The 16,431-nt window shown below is 33.4% G+C and overlaps 1 protein-coding gene across 3 annotated transcripts in view; it reads left to right on the top strand.

Moving 5' to 3' along the window:
* LOC126750378 (cytospin-A-like) overlaps positions 1 to 16,431 on the top strand; it is a 240,202-nt gene that overhangs the window by 81,727 nt on the left and 142,044 nt on the right. The window contains exons 1-2 of one of the 3 annotated variants that reach the window (XM_050459997.1): positions 13,168 to 13,261; positions 13,317 to 13,375. In XM_050459997.1, the coding sequence (XP_050315954.1) occupies positions 13,235 to 13,261; positions 13,317 to 13,375 (86 nt within the window). In that variant the 5' untranslated portion in view covers positions 13,168 to 13,234. Of the gene's footprint in view, positions 1 to 13,167; positions 13,262 to 13,316; positions 13,376 to 16,431 lie in introns of those variants that run through there. The other 2 variants (XM_050459989.1, XM_050459990.1) reach the window with 2 other exon arrangements.

The raw sequence follows: 16,431 nt of genomic DNA on the forward strand, positions 1-16,431 counted from the left end.
AGTATTATCAATAGATATAGGATTTAAGGATAAGTTGTGTTCGAGCCTTTGCCTTATATTAAAGTTGGAGCACATAATAAGAATTTTAGATTTTGTGGCATTAAGCTTAAGATTATGATTTTCTGCGTATTTATGTAGGCTAATTAAATCACTATTAAAATTTTGATAGAATAGATTTATATTATTAAGGTGAATTGGAATATAAACTTGGGAATCATCGGCATATTGTTGCAAAGTGGCGTGTTTTATTACTTTGTACATATCAGCCACGTAAATAGAGAAAAGTAACGGCGATACTATAGAGCCTTGAGGTACTCCCTGGTTAAAAGGTGTAAATTCTGAGTAATGCTTTTCAGACTGCCGAACCACCATAACACAACTGTCTCTATTACGCAAATAATCCTTGAAAAAATTTACACCGCTCTCTGAAATACCAATATATTTTAATTTTGCCAATAACATATCATGGTTAATCGTGTCAAAAGCCCTACTAAAGTCCAATAAGGCCATACATGTTGGCTGACCATTCTCCTCATTTACCCTAATATCATTTAAAATACCCACCAAACTTGTAGACGTGCTAAAGTTTTTTCTGAAACCGGATTGACAATCGGGGATAATTTTATGTTTATCAACAAAATTTGAAATTTGATTAAAAATATGTTTTTCCAGAATTTTAGATGATGCTGGTAGAATACTAATTGGTCTGAGATCTTTATGCTCTTTTGGATTTGAATTTTTTGGAATGGGTTTAATAATTGCCCTTTTCCACACATTTGGAGACTTTTGTTGAAGAATACATTCGTTAATAATATGCAATAAAGGACTTAAGCAAAAAGGCAAACACAATTTTATATCTTTTATAGAAATACCATCGATTCCCGTTGCATTTGATTTAATAGTCGAGATTATTTTAATCATATTGTCTTGGTCCAAAAGCTGGAAATTAAGTTTTATATTATTTATGGTATTATTTTGATAAAATTCAATACATTCTTTACTTGTAGTGTCAGGTAGGGTGGAAACAGTATTAAAAAAATTGCCAATATCTGTTGGATTTGATATGTTAGTAGGTAGCTCGTTTTGATATCTTTTTCCTTTGGTTAAGAATAGTTTATCTGCTATTCTCCAAAATTCTTGTCCTTTTTTGTTTGATAATTCATTAAAAAATTTTATTTTTTCTCGTATTATAGCATGTTTTGTGTAGTTTCTTAGCTGTTTATAATATTCAAAATGAGGCTGAGATTTACTTTTCAGATATTTTTTATGAGCACGATCACGTAATTTGATAAGAGTTTTTATATTTTCGGTTATCCATGGACAGTATATTTTCTCTTTAATAATTTTATTTTTAGTCGGAGCATGTGTATTTAAAAGCTGTAAAATATGTTCATTAAAAAACTTCACTTTGTCATTAATATCTATAAGGCGGTACATCTGATCCCAATTTATAAGTAAACCATCGTTTATAAAATTTTCCATATTTCTGTTGTTATAAACTCTGAAAGTCATGGATTTTTTTTTTACCTTTATGTTATCATATTGAAATATTGAATAAATCAGATTATGATCCGTGATTGTTTCTGCTATGGCAAGCGACTCTGAGCTTAATGACACCAAATCATTACTGCAAATTATATAATCAATAAGGGTACCATCACCAGTGTTCATGTTAATTCTTGTTGGTTCTGTAATACGCTGTGAAACATTGAAATATTCTAAAATAAATTTTAATCTATTTGAATATGTATTTTGTTTTAAAAAATCAATATTGAAGTCGCCTGTTATAATTACGTAATCGAAACTTAAAGTTAACCTAAAAAGATCCTCCAAGTTATCTAAAAAAGCTGGTATGCTATTGGCAGGTGCACGATATATCGTAATAAGGGCGAAAGATCGTTTTTTAATTGAGAATGATATGCCCAATACTTCCAAATTATTAAAAGCCAAATTTAAGTTGTTAAATGTTACAGAATTTTTTATATATAGTGCAATTCCTCCACCACGACCCTCTCTGTCTTGTCTTATTAACTTATATCCTGGCAAATTAAAACATTGGGTTTCACAGTTTTTATCTAGCCAGGTTTCCGTAAGGGCAAAAAAATCAAAAGGATACTGCGACATATACCAAGAAAATTCGTCAAATCCTGTATTCATTGACCTGATATTTAAGTGACCCACCGATAGGTTTCCCATAAAATTACCTACCAAATCCTGCATGATATTTTGATTATCCGATACACGCACACTACTGAGATTATTAGCCATAATCTATACAATTAATTTTAGTTTTAGCCCCCCGTACCCCTCCCCAAGCTCCCCCGACCACAACTGCAGCACCAATCCTGCCATAACCAATTAAAATAAAACCCTGCATCTTCAAAACAATAACACAGCAAAGCACCGGTACGCATATATACAACCACTCCAGATATATAAATTCATACCCCTTGAAATGGCAATACCTTTTAACAACAGTTTAAAAGAAAGAAAATTATCCTAGTAAACCAACCCAAATATTAAAAACGAAATTATAACAACACCAAACAACCCCACAGAATATTTTAAATATGTATTTAACATATTGAAAAACAGCAGAAAAAATCTAACTTTTCCTACCCTTACCTAATCCTAATTACAAAAATTATGTTCTTGTTTATTCATTCATTTCTTTTTTTCTTCAGAAATATAGTGTGCAAATGACAATAAAAGAAAACATATCAAAAAGTACTTACAATTCGGTGTTAAACACAATCGCTTTATTCACTATTTTTTAATCCGGATAATTCTATTTCGTTGCCAATTCTGTGCACAGAACCACCACACTTCACGTATATGTTCCCATTAAGGGTCCATACATTTGTTTTCCCGAATTGATTTACTGCATTATTTAACAAGGCTAAACGGAGCCTTGTAAGGTCTTCCTTAATTTGGATACCACTTTTATGTAAATATTTACGCGATTTGAAAATGGACACACGCGCAGCGTCATTTGTGAACTGAACTAGGATCGCCGGTGGTCTATCGTTAAGGTTTTTAGATGGTACGCGATAGCATTTTTTGATGTCGGAATTCTGAATATTACATTTTAATTTTTTAGTAAAGAGGTCTTGAACTGTAGCACGTACATCTTCGCTTTCTTGAGCCTTAACACCAAAAATACGTATGTTGAGACTGCGCAGAGACTGTTCTTGGGAATCCATGTTGTCTTTTACTTGTTGATATTCCCCTTCTAGATTTTTAAGTTTTGCTTCCAGGGATGTTATTCTGTCATTCTGCTCCTTAAATCTTTCTTCGAATTTGTTCTCAACGATCCTAGCCACCTTGTCAGCTATCTCTTGGAGAAATTTGTCATTGAAGGTGGCCATAATCGTCGATTTAATCTCCCGAAGATCGGCCGATGACAGACCCATATTTGTAGTTTTGACAAGCTTAAATTCAGCACCAAATTAGCAACTTTTACTGAAAACTTCACAACCACTGGATAAAGTAAACCTTAAAGTTTACTTTGCGATGCAGAGGAATAATTTTAAAAACTTGGGGACAATATATTTTAGAATTATTTGAGGAGCGGTCCTGAACGCAACCGATTAACTATACCACGCCATCTATCTCCCGCTCTCATATGTTATATAGTTTCCTAGATGAGACAAGCCCTTTTTTTAAATAACAATTGATTTTAATCAATTAAGTATATTCTTATTACTAAATATAAAATAATTTGTAAGTTTAATGAATGATTTAGCCATAGCATTGGAACGAAATGGCGAAGGCACCAGGAAAGTATGGTATGTATCAAAGCATTTCTTAATTCCTTTAAAATGACAAATCCTATTTATACAGGGTGTCCGGAAGCTAGATGCAATCCTTTAAGGGGGTGATAGCTGACTTAATTTCAAACATTTTAAGCTAAATATGTGTAGGTCGAAATTTGTTTATAAATTTTTTATGGCAATTTTTGCATTTTTCTCAAGAAATACCAAAATTTCACACTTAAACGGTAATAGAGCGCAAGTTACAATTAGTATCGGAGTTTCAAAGTTTATTTTCTTTTGTCTAATGTGTATTAATAAAAATACGATCAATTTCAAGCTTCTGCGTAAACTTATTAGAAAAAATAGAGATATTGAAACGTAAAAAATAAATATGGAGTTTAATAAAATAAAAATACTTTGTTTAAATAATTGTTATGAAAATGCTTTCGTCGTTCAAAGCTCTCTAAAAATATGCCTAGCTTCTGCCCTTTATTTTAAGATATCACTTATGCCGATGCCTGGCCAATTCTCAGAATTATGGCCTCTTTCGTGCGGCAGGTCATGTAAACAAAACTTGACCTGCTTTGGTTTTCTATTATGGGACAGTTCAGGTAAATATTCAGGTAAATAAAAAGTAATAAAAACAAAATTAAGCAGAGGTACCTCTGCTAGTAGATACTGTAGGGTAAGGGGTACCTAGTAGGTACTTTGGGGTGGGGGTTACAAGTTAGGTACTCGCTTAATAAATAAAAACGTGTGATTTTAGCCTCTTGTTGTTTAGTTTCACTCTCGCCTCTAATTTTGTAAGATTATCAACTTCGTACTGACTGCATCCACTGTTTTTTAAATGGAGTTTCTGCCTATTTTATTAAACAGTATTGTAAAATAGAATTTACCACCCAAGAGTACGCTGACATTGTCTTCACATATGGACGCGCTAACGGTAATGGAGCTTTGACACGACGCTTGTATCAGGAACGTTATCCAGATCGGAGGTTACCAAACTTCAGGGTGTTTCAAAACACCTTTCGCCGTCTTACTGAAGTTGGCATTGGGAATAATCCGGCACGTGGAGTCAACCCTGGCCATAATAATGTAGAGATTGAGGAGCAAATACTGGAAGCTTTTACCGCAGACTCTACTGCAAGCGTCAGAAAAGTAGCTGAAGACCTTGGCCTTTCTAGATGGAAAGTGTGGACGACCATGAAGAAGACCCTGCAAGACGAATTCAGTTCTGCCGCTTTTTATTGAACATGGACATCGAGGGCCCGTTATTCTTAAGAAGTATCTTGTGGACAAACGAGTCCAATTTTTCCAGGGAGGGTATTACCAACTTCCACAACCTCCACGAATGGGCTGCCAAAGATGCAGTATCCCTTTCATGGTACGGGGGTGCAGGGCTTACAAGAAGAAGACCCTGCAAGACGAATTCAGTTTTGCTGCTTTTTATTAAACATGGACATCGAGGACCCGTTATTCTTAAGAAGTATCTTCTGGACAGGCGAGTCCAATTTTTGTGGGTATTACCAACTTCCACAACCTCCACGAATGGGCTGCCAAAGATGCAAATCCGCACTGGAAAAAACTAAAAATCATTTCAGAACAGATTTTCGGTCAATGTGTGGGCCGGAGTAATAGGCAGGACTATTATTGGGCCACATTTTCTTTCAGAGAATTTAAATGGTGCCAACTATTTAGATTTTCTACAAAATGATATCCGTTCTTCTAGACGAAGCTGGATTATTGGAACGAGAAAGACCAATAATCTTTCAGCAAGATGGTTGTCCAGCGCATTGGTCCTTGGCTGTCAGGAATTACTTAGACGACTGTTTTCCGGACGGTTGGATCGGTAGAGGCGGAATCTTTCCTTGGCCTCCTCGATCGCCTGACCTAACTCCGTTGGATTTTTTCATATGGGGCCGGGCAAAGGAGCTTGTATACACCACCGAAATAAGAACAAGAGAAGAGTTGATTCGCAAAATAAATGAAGCATTTGACAGGATGAAAGAAGATATGACCATAAGAGTAACCACCACCGAAGTAACAAAAAGGGCTCATGCCTGTATTAGAAATAATGGATTGCATTTTGAACATGAACAATAAATAGTTTAAACAAAATTGTGTTTTATTTAACATTAGAACCTAAAATAACTCCACAATCGGGGCTCTAATGCTTAGTAGGCTTATGAGAGGTCTCAGTCTAATAATTTTTGTTTACATAACCTGCCGCACAAAAGAGGCCATAATTCTGAGAATTGGCCAGGCATCGGCATGAGTGATATCTAAAAATAAAGGGCGTTTCAATGTCTCTATTTTTTCAATAAGTTTACACAGAAGCTTGGAATTGATCGTATTTTTATTAATACACATTAGACAAAAGAAAATAAACTTTGAAACTCCGATACTAATTGTAACTTGCGCTCTATTACCGTTTAAGTGTGAAATTTTGGTATTTCTTGAGAAAAATGCAAAAATTGCCATAAAAAATTTATAAACAAATTTCGACCTACACATATTTAGCTTAAAATGTTTGAAATTAAGTCAGCTATCACCCCCTTAAAGGATTGCATCTAGCTTCCGGACACCCTGTATACTTCCTGATGTTTCGACGTAGGAATTATCATCTTCAGGACTACAGAGACTACAGAGTATATTTTTTCCTGAATTACCAGTTTATACACACACACACAGAGCTATGCTCCATTGTGTATAATATATATTTGGTTTAAAATGTATTGTATGTAAAGAAAAAAAAAATCATATTCATTATTGTTATATTATATTATAAGGTCATATCCTGTTAAAAAATATAAAATAATTTATAAGCAGAATTTCAAAGCATTGGAACGAAATGGCGAAGGCATCAGGCACACCGTTCATCGTTAATTAGTTATTTAAACAGGTTTATAATAGTTTCATTTATTTTAATATTGCTCACTTTAGCATAGATTGCACAGGGTGTGTGTTAATTAAACATACAGAAAAAAAATTGTATCAATTTGAGCATTTCATATATTGTTTTTATTATAATCAAAATTTAATTAGTGCCAAAAGTTTAATTATTATTTGGCTTTTTGGGTGGTTTTCGACAAAAAATACATCATATTTACTAATATATTTCTTTGCTTTTTGTTACAGTAGTTTTTTTAGAAGATGTTACATGTTATGATTTTAAATAACGTCACAAAAAAATAGAAAAGATTTTTCCAGATTTCCTTTTTTTTTCGGATATCTTCAGAACTATTCAAAACTTTTTAAATTTTAAAACGGCATTTTGTTAAGTATTAAATTTAGCAACTTTGCCATTATTTAACCGACCTTATATCTCTTACGGTTTCCGAGATCCCAATGATGAGGGTCGAATTTGGGCCACCCTGTACCTATGATTTATCTTATAAAACATTTCTTAGTCCCTTTTAATTGACGCATTGTATTCATATGCTTCTCGATGTTTCGATATAAGAATTATCTAATCCTAATTAACCATGTTGTGAGTTTCATTGGGTATCCTTTGGTCCAACCTCTTAATAGGTCTATTAAAGAATCCCAGTGTGATCAAAATCTCTAGAGTAGTGCCTGTATGCACTATACTAGTGCCAAGGTCCTTGCGATGACCTAACTAATTACCAACCCAACCTATGTCAATTTGCCAACATATTTAAAAACTAGAATAGCAGATGCAGGTGCAACACACTAGCAACCAGTCAATTGATAGATCTAATAAATGATAGCATCAATAATGGTGAGTTCACTAAGGTCACTTTGCGATTTAATCAAAGCTTTCGACTGTGTCTCCTTCAGAACTATTGCTATAAAATTAAAATACTATAAATTTTCAGATTGTAGCATTAAATTAATGGAATCATACCTCTCTGGTGGCTCTGAAATAATGAATTGTAATGGTCTACAATTAGGCTTTAATCATTTGAATTATGATAATTATCCCTCAAGGATCGGTGCTGAGACCATTGTCCTTTTTGATCTTTACCAATGATCTTGAGAGTAGTGATCCAGGTATTGATCTTATAGTATTCGCTCAAATTGGCCTGGAGCAGACACAGTTAAGGTTTGCGTATTGGTTTTATGCTCATAAATTAAGCATGAATTTAAGTAAAAATTGTGTAAATGAACCCTGTTACTTTTCTGAGCACTAAAATCGGTTCTATACTTGTCTGGGATGCACATATTGGTAACATATGTCCAAAGGTGGCTTGTGTTATCTTTTCCCTTTAAAACTTAGTCTATAGTGTTACTTTTTCAGACTATTTTGCTTGTGTTCTCTCAAGAATCTTATATGGAGTTTTTGTTTGGGATCATGCAACAGATTCAAGCCGCATTTTCTCCATTCAAAGAAATGCAATAAGAATTCTACTTAATCTAAATTATAGGACAAACTGTAGAATACATTTTTCTAAACTTAACATAGTGACTGTTCCTAACCTATTTCATTGTCTCTGACATATAAAAATGAACAATAACAATTATGAAACTTTCGAAACATTTCATTAGAAATAAAAATTATATACTATTAAAACTACTTTTATCAATATTAAATTGTATTCAAAAATAAGATATAAATTACAAAACGTATAGAAATAGTCTGCGACACAACACGAACGCGCTCGCTTCTTTATTCGACCACATCTAAAATTTCACTGATTTCGGTTTGTTTATTTGGGTTCCTACAAGGGTCCGCTTTATTGCCAGCGCAGTAAATAAATTGGATTTCGCCGGGTTGTGTGAAATGCCTAATAATTCGGCCATCCTAACACGGGCCTGCCTCAGGACCGCTTGCAGAGACACCTATAAAAACAGAAACAGTAGACCACAAATTTTAATATCATTTAATTTTATTTGATGTACGTCACATATGAAAACAGGTCTTACACTCTACTGCGGTCAACCAGGAGTCACAAGTCCTGATATCTAAATCAATATCAGTGTCTCGGGCTCAACAGGTGCCAGCCAGGAGTGATGAAACTCAGTCTTATGAACGGAACACAAGAAATATCATCCATTTTATTTTGTTTGATGAATATCACATATGAAAGACAGGTCTCACACTCTACTGCGGTCAACCAGGAGTCACAAGTCCTGATATCTAAATCAATATCAGTGTCTCGGGCTCGACAGGTGCCAGCCAGGAGTGGTGAAACTCAGTCTTAATTCACACCCCCTTAATGTCATATTGTTATACTAAGCTGTTCAGAGACAACATAGGAGATTTGCAATAGTCCCGGAAATAACCCAAAGGACAACAAAAAGCATTAGCTCGATAAAATTGAGAAAATATTTCAATAACAGATTAATATAATTCCTCAATTAAAACATTAATAAGAAGTCAATTATCATCTTCAGACTTTGTAAAGTTTCATTCTGTCGCTCGCTACCACACCTCGGAATCGCCTACGATCCTTGGACGTTGATTGCACGTGATAGCGATCATTGGGCAGAACTGCTGTCAGTATTGTACAGGACCAATGTATCGTTGAACCAATTTGCCGCTACTCAGTCCCTTGATTATCGGTGTTCTTCTTATTAGAACCATGTCGCCCTTTTTAAACGTGCGTGCACCTAATCGATTCTTGTCATAGCGTTTCTTCATAGCACTCGCGGTTTTAACGATATTACCCAAAGCCTTAACCCGATTATTATGTAAAGTTTCTAGTATACTCGTGCTTACTGTGATATCTGTTAATTCTATGTCGTATTTGAGCCGCGGTCGAAACCCGTACATGAGTTCGGCTGGAGATTTTCCGGTACTTGAATTCAAACACATATTAATGCCACGCTGTACCTCGACAATTTTTGTTTCCCAAGAACTGTGATCATCACCGACCATTGTCATAAGGGCATTTAGAATTGTTTGGTTAAATCTTTCCACTTGACCACTGCTTCTGGGACTTGCGTTAGCGTTGAGCACATGCTTAATATTTTCAAGTTTGCAGAACTCGTTCATTTCCTTACTTGTGAAGCCTCTGCCTCGATCCGTAATTATGCGCGTGGGGTGTCCACAAAATTTGATTAGAAGCTTTAAACAGTCGATGACAGGTCTTGTGCTGGTATCCCTCACGGTTTCCAACCAAGTAAATTTGGTAAATGCGTCAACCACAACTAATAAATAGTTGTTATTATTTTGACTTTTACAAAATGGCCCTAAGTGGTCCAGATGTAGGGTATGATAAGGTATGGAAAGGTTTATTAATTTTCGTTATCGGATATAAATAACCTCTTCGTTTTCCTTTCGGAGTCTTCACGTATTAACACTCTATACATGAGTTAACATATTTGATCACGAACTGCTTTAAATGTAAAAACCAATATTTTTGGGTAATGGCATCGATGGTTCGAGGAAGACCAGGATGTCCATTATCATCGTGATATTGCTTTATTAACCTCCAACGAGCATCCTTTGAACAATCTTAAGAACATTATTGACCTCTTTGCAAACTTTGTTGTCAATTAGTTTATAGGAATTGTCGGCCGTGCCTTCAGCAATTTGTCGCCTCAGTAAATCACACTGTTCATCCTCAAGTTGAGCACAATATATCCAATCTGCATCTTGTACTAAGTTGACTACCACTGGTTTCCTACTCAAAGCATCCACATGAGTCATCTGAGTTCCAGGTCTATAAACTACGTCAAAGTCATACTCCTGCAATTCCAGCCACCATCTTCCAATCCTTGGTGTCAAATCTTTCTTTAACCAAGTCAACCTTAACGCATTGCAGTCAGTTATAACGGTAAACTTGCGCCCGTATAGGAAGTTTCGAAATTTTCTAACTGCGACCACAACAGCCATAGTTTCCAGCTCATAACTATGATATGACATTTCAGTTTTAGATGTCTGTTGGCTCATATAAACTACTGGTTTCATATTTCCATCCTTTTGTTTTTGTAGCAAAATAGCTCCCAAACCATTTTTACTAGCCTCTGTGTATTCTGACTCTTTTTTTAGTCTCTTTCTCTACACGCAACTGGTGGTATCCTGAAGCCATATCGGACTACCGGACATTAAAGAAAAAAAAGTAAGGTATAAACTCAGTATCAATAAAACTATTACACAAAGAAATATTTTTCAATAATAATTTTCCTTATACACATTTTCTCTTGCTAAAATTATTAAAGCACAAACCCAAAATCTTAATAAAATTAATGTAAAAGATAATAAATCTAGGCCTATAAAATAAGATACAGATAAAAATTCAAAATTAAAACTTAATTTTATTATTATAATAAATCTTGCAATAAAAAAAAATAATGCAATTAATCAAAAATCAGCTATAAATACTAAAGGAATCAAAAAAATTAGACTTATAATTATTATCATAAATTATCTATAAGTAAAATCTTATCATTACCAAAAGCACGAGCTATTAAAACTAATAAAGAAAGACCCAAAGCTCTTTCACAAACTCTTAGAGATAAAAAAAATATTGCTAAAAAATATTCAAAATCGTAGTAAGAAAAATTTATAAATATAAAAACGTACAATGATAAAACAACAAATTCCAATCTTAATAATATTAACAAAAAATGACTATTTTTTAACACAAAATTTAAAATGCCCGAAAAGAATAATAAAATTAAAAAATAAGTATAAAATATTAGCATTGTTTTAATAATTTAATAAAAATACTGGTCTTGTAAACCAGAAATAAGATTTTTCTTTTAAAACTTCAGGAAAAGAGAATTCTCTTTCATTAATCTCCAAAATTAATATTTTTTATAAACTATTTCCTGATATCACTATTTCTTTTTTGATTTTAAACTTCTTATTTTCTATTATATTTATTTTTATAAACCACCCATTATCATTAGGGGGTGTTCTCTTAACCCAAACAATCCTAATATGTATATTTTCAAGAATATTTTATCTAAACTATTGATTTAGATATATCATTTTTTTAACTATAATTGGAGGAATACTAGTTATATTTATTTATATGACTAGATTAACATCTAATGAAAAATTCATTTTACCTAAATTTATATTAATTTTTACGGGCCTAATAATCTTTATTCTTTTATTAAATATTGTATTTACTGATAATTTCTACTCTTACCTTATTTCATCATCAATTAGAAATTCTAGACAAATAAATCAACTAACTAATTTAACTTTAAACAAATACTTTAATTATCCTTATATACAAATAATAATTTTCCTTATATTTTATCTTCTAATTACTTTAATTGCAGTTGTGAAAATTATTGATAAAAATCTAGGAACATTACGACAAAAATAAATGATAAAAACAATTAAAAAAAATGCACTAGTTAAAATTTTTACGTCATCTTTAGTGTACCTACCTACCCCATCAAATATTTCAACCCTTTGAAATTTTGGTAGTTTATTGGGATTATGCCTTTTAATTCAAATTTTAACAGGAATTTTTTTAGCAATACATTACTGTCCAAATATTGATTTAGCTTTTAATAGAGTTGCACAAGCACAGCACAAATTACAAACAAGTATTTTATGCAAGGGCACTTAACTAGTAATTACACGCACACAGTGTTTTTCTTTTTGGTAAGAATCTCACTTCTGATATAGTAAAACTACTACTAAAACTACTTTTATCAATATTAAACTGTATTCAAAAATAAGATATAAATTACAAAACGTATAGAAATAGTCTGCGACACAACACGAACGCTCCCTTCTTTATTCGAGCACATCTAGAATTTCACTGACTTCGGTTTGTTTATTTGGGTTCCTACAAGGGTCCGATTTATTGCCAGCGCCGTAAATAACTTGGATTTCGCCGGGTTGTGCGAAATTCCTATACATACTGCATTTCATAGAATTCATCGCATTACAACTTTCCTTTTTTTTACGGGTCAATGTTCTACAATAAATTGTCATTTTACGTTAAAATGTATCCTCTTAAGGAGTTTAGAAGAAAATTAAAGCAGTAGCTGCATATAACAGTTTTTTTTAGTATTAATGAATATCTAAATCATAATTTTAGATATCTTGTAAATTAATGGCTAATATTCATTATTTGGGGCTACTATTGACTTGTGTATACTCTGTTATGTAGTATTAATAGCAATGAACAATTTTGTCTTGGCCTTATCCTCTATAGGGTATTGCCTGATATACAATTATTTTTACTCTCCTAAATATTTTTTACAAATTACCCAAAATCAGACAACTTTTTCCCAATTTAACCTCCTATCTAGGCGTCTTGTATAAAACTATTGTTTATTTCTACTATAAAAGTACAAAATTGATCTTTCTGACTCATATAATAACGTCGGTACATTTCTCAACCGCCGTTTTATAGTAGCATAATAATAAATTTATATGTTTATTTACATCTAGCATCCTCAGATAAGATAAAACTGTGATAAAACACTCCGTTTAACTTGCTTAATGTGACTTTCTTATAATTGTACTACATTTTTTCATTGAACGCACTTGACTCGTGCCTATAGTAAAGATTGATTTATTCATTAATTAATTGTACAAGATGGGATTCCTTGATGGGATCTTAAAGGTACATTAGTAATGTCATTTAAATAAATGATTTACTGTTCTTTTTTTTCTTTTAGAAAGAGAAAGTGCCAAAAACAAGTCGCAGTACTCGGCCACCACCAGCTAATGTTAACAGGTATGCCCATTTTGATTTACTTATTATAAGAATTTTCCTTATTACAGGGTGTTTCGTTATTCAGGCCATATATGGGGCACCCTGTATATTATTTAATTTTTAGATTGTATGTGAAATTCTAAGAAAAATTATGGGTCAGATGCTATATGTTATACTTTGTTAAAACAATTTTAGAGATATCGTCAGTTCTTTTTTTTTATTTTTTTTTATTTTCTTAAAAAAGAGGGCATAAAGAAAAAAAATTGGCAACAATGAAAATATATTTAAGTTGAAATATTAGCCACCCTTTATGCCTTGCAAGAAAATATACCTTGTAAAATTTGTTACACTTTTGCGTGGAGTATTAAAAATATGTTCCTAAATACCCGACCCAAGAAAGAAAACACGAAAATTTTGGAAAAAAATTTATTTATTTTTCAACAAAACAGACATCACTTCTTCATCGTTGGAAAATCTTTGACCACTGAGCCAGTTTTTTAAGTTTGGATACAGAAAATAATCTGAGGGGCTAAATCTGGCGAATAGGGTGCATGATTCAAACCTTAATTCGTTAATTTTGGCCATTGTAATAACGGATTTATGAGCTGGTGCGGTGCATTGTCTTGATGAAACAACACTTTCTTCTTAAGCAAATGCGGCCGTTTTTGCTTGATTTCTTCACTCAAACGTTGCAATAAGTTCGCATAATACTCGCCGTTGATAGCACCGCCCAACAGCATGTATGTTGCATGGAATATTTTTATGATTCTAGGCTTATTTTTAATGCTGATATTAAATAATGTCATCAGTTTATATGTGTCAGCTCTAGTTTTTGAGTTAAAAGGAAGGAGTATTTTTTGGGAATTAAAAATACACTCAATGTACAAACATTTTTAATTACAAGAACTATACACTCAGGAATTTTCTTTTATATGATTTTCTACTAGTTTTGAATGAACTGCTACTCTGAATACTCCAGCAAAAATCGGCCAACATATGTGCATCCCAGCGACCCTGAAATCGTTCCTCCATGGTTCGAAGATCTTGGTGGAATCGTTCACCCTGTTCTTCACTCATGTCACCGAGATTTTCAGGAAAATGGTGTAAATGGCTGTGTAGGAAGTGCACTTTGATGCTTATGTTACATCCAAGTCGCTGGAAGTGTGACAACATCTCTTCGACGTGCGCAATGTAATCATCACCCTTCCTATTACCTAAGAAATTTTGGATAACCCAAACAAAGGAATCCCATGCATTCTTCTCAATTTCTGACATTGAGCTGGTGAAATTAGGATCGTTTACCAACTTGCGAATTTGTGGACCATCAAATATACCTGCCTTGAGTTTTTCTGAAATTAGACTTAAAAATTTCCTTTGAAATATATTTGAAACATTCACCATCTTTATTTAATGCCTTAACATATTGCTTCATTAAACCTAGTTTAATGTGCAGGGGTGGCAATATGATACAATCTCGTGGCATTAGAGGTTCATTTATAACATTAAGACTACCTGGAAGTAGTGCTTCCCTAGAGGGCCATTCTTTTTTTGACCAATGTTCTGATTTTGCTCTACTATCCCATAAACACATAAAACAAGGATATTTAGTGTAGCCTCCTTGTTGTCCTAAAAGGAAGTTCACCATCTTAAGATCAACGCAAATCACCCATTTATGATCGTTATATTTGATTTTGTTCATGACCAGTGCTATTGTGGGGTATTCTTCCTTAACTTTGTGCAATAGTACACACGTCAAACTCCGTTTTGACGAGTCAATAAATAAACGCCAATCGATTGGTTCATATTTCTGCAAGCCCATGGCAGTCATTAAACCAGAAATATTAGTACAAAATACAAAATTATCCTCCTCAGCGAAAAAGGGAAGTAAGTCTTTTTCTCGAGTGCGGTAATAAGAAACTTTAGTTTCTTTAGTTAAAAGATTTCTCTCTTTTAATCTGGAGGCCAATAATTCAGACGAAGTTTTGGATAGTCCAAGGTCTCTAATTAAATCATCAAGTGCACTTTGATCGAATGGTTTTGGTTCAAAGAGATTTTCTGGAACAAACTCGTCATCGCTCATGCTACTCAGTTCATTCAATTCATCAGAACTTTCTGTAGATGTAGATGGTAATGGTAAAGATGTATCTTTTGAGCTCCTTACAGGCCTCACAGCTGATGTTGATGTGGGGTAAATCTATTTGGAGCGGTTCGTCTTGTTGATTCCTTTTATATTAACAACGCAAAAATAGCAGTCATCGTGATGATTTAAAGGTTCACGCCAAATCATTGGGGATTGGAATTTAAAGGAGAGTCTCTTCTTAGTGGCCCATAAACGTAATTCTTCAACACAAATTTTGCACACAATATTGGGCACCCAGCACTTGTTATCTGTTTCCAAAGGAAAACCAAAACACTCTAAATACGCTTGTTTCACAAAGTCTGACATATTCAATCGAAATTTTTGAAAAACATATTCACCACAAATATAACAAAAACAATTCGGATCGTTAATGCAGACCCTTCTTAGCGAAGTCATGACGAAAATTACAATAATTTATCTAAAACGCGACTATAATAGATAAAAAACCAAAAATAAAGATAAATGAGAAGAACGTAGCTATATCTAAACAACTCGAGCTGTTAGAGTAAAACTGACGACAGATTCGAAATCAGATGCCTCGAATTAGTAAACAACAATAAAAATATTTCAGTCAACATAAAATAACCTTTGATTTGTTGTGCAGTGTAGTTTTACCTTTTTCAAGATAGTCAATGAAAATTATCCCTCGCGCATCCCAAAAAACCGACGCCATGACCTTGCCTGCAGATGAAACGGTTTTCGCCTTTTTTGGAGCCGGTTCTCCCTTTTGAGTCCATTGTTTTGATTGTTCTTTTGTCTCCGGTGTGAAGTGATGGACCCATGTTTCATCCATCGTTATGAAACGACGCAAAAATTCTGCTTTGTTGCTATTAAAGTTCGCTAAACACTCAATTGAAACATCTTCACGACACTGTTTTTGCTCGAGTGTGAGCAAACGCGTCACCCATCTTGCACATAGCTTTCTCATGTCAAAATT

The sequence above is a fragment of the Anthonomus grandis genome, chromosome 2 (assembly GCF_022605725.1).
Source record: "Anthonomus grandis grandis chromosome 2, icAntGran1.3, whole genome shotgun sequence".
NCBI lineage: Eukaryota > Metazoa > Arthropoda > Insecta > Coleoptera > Curculionidae > Anthonomus > Anthonomus grandis.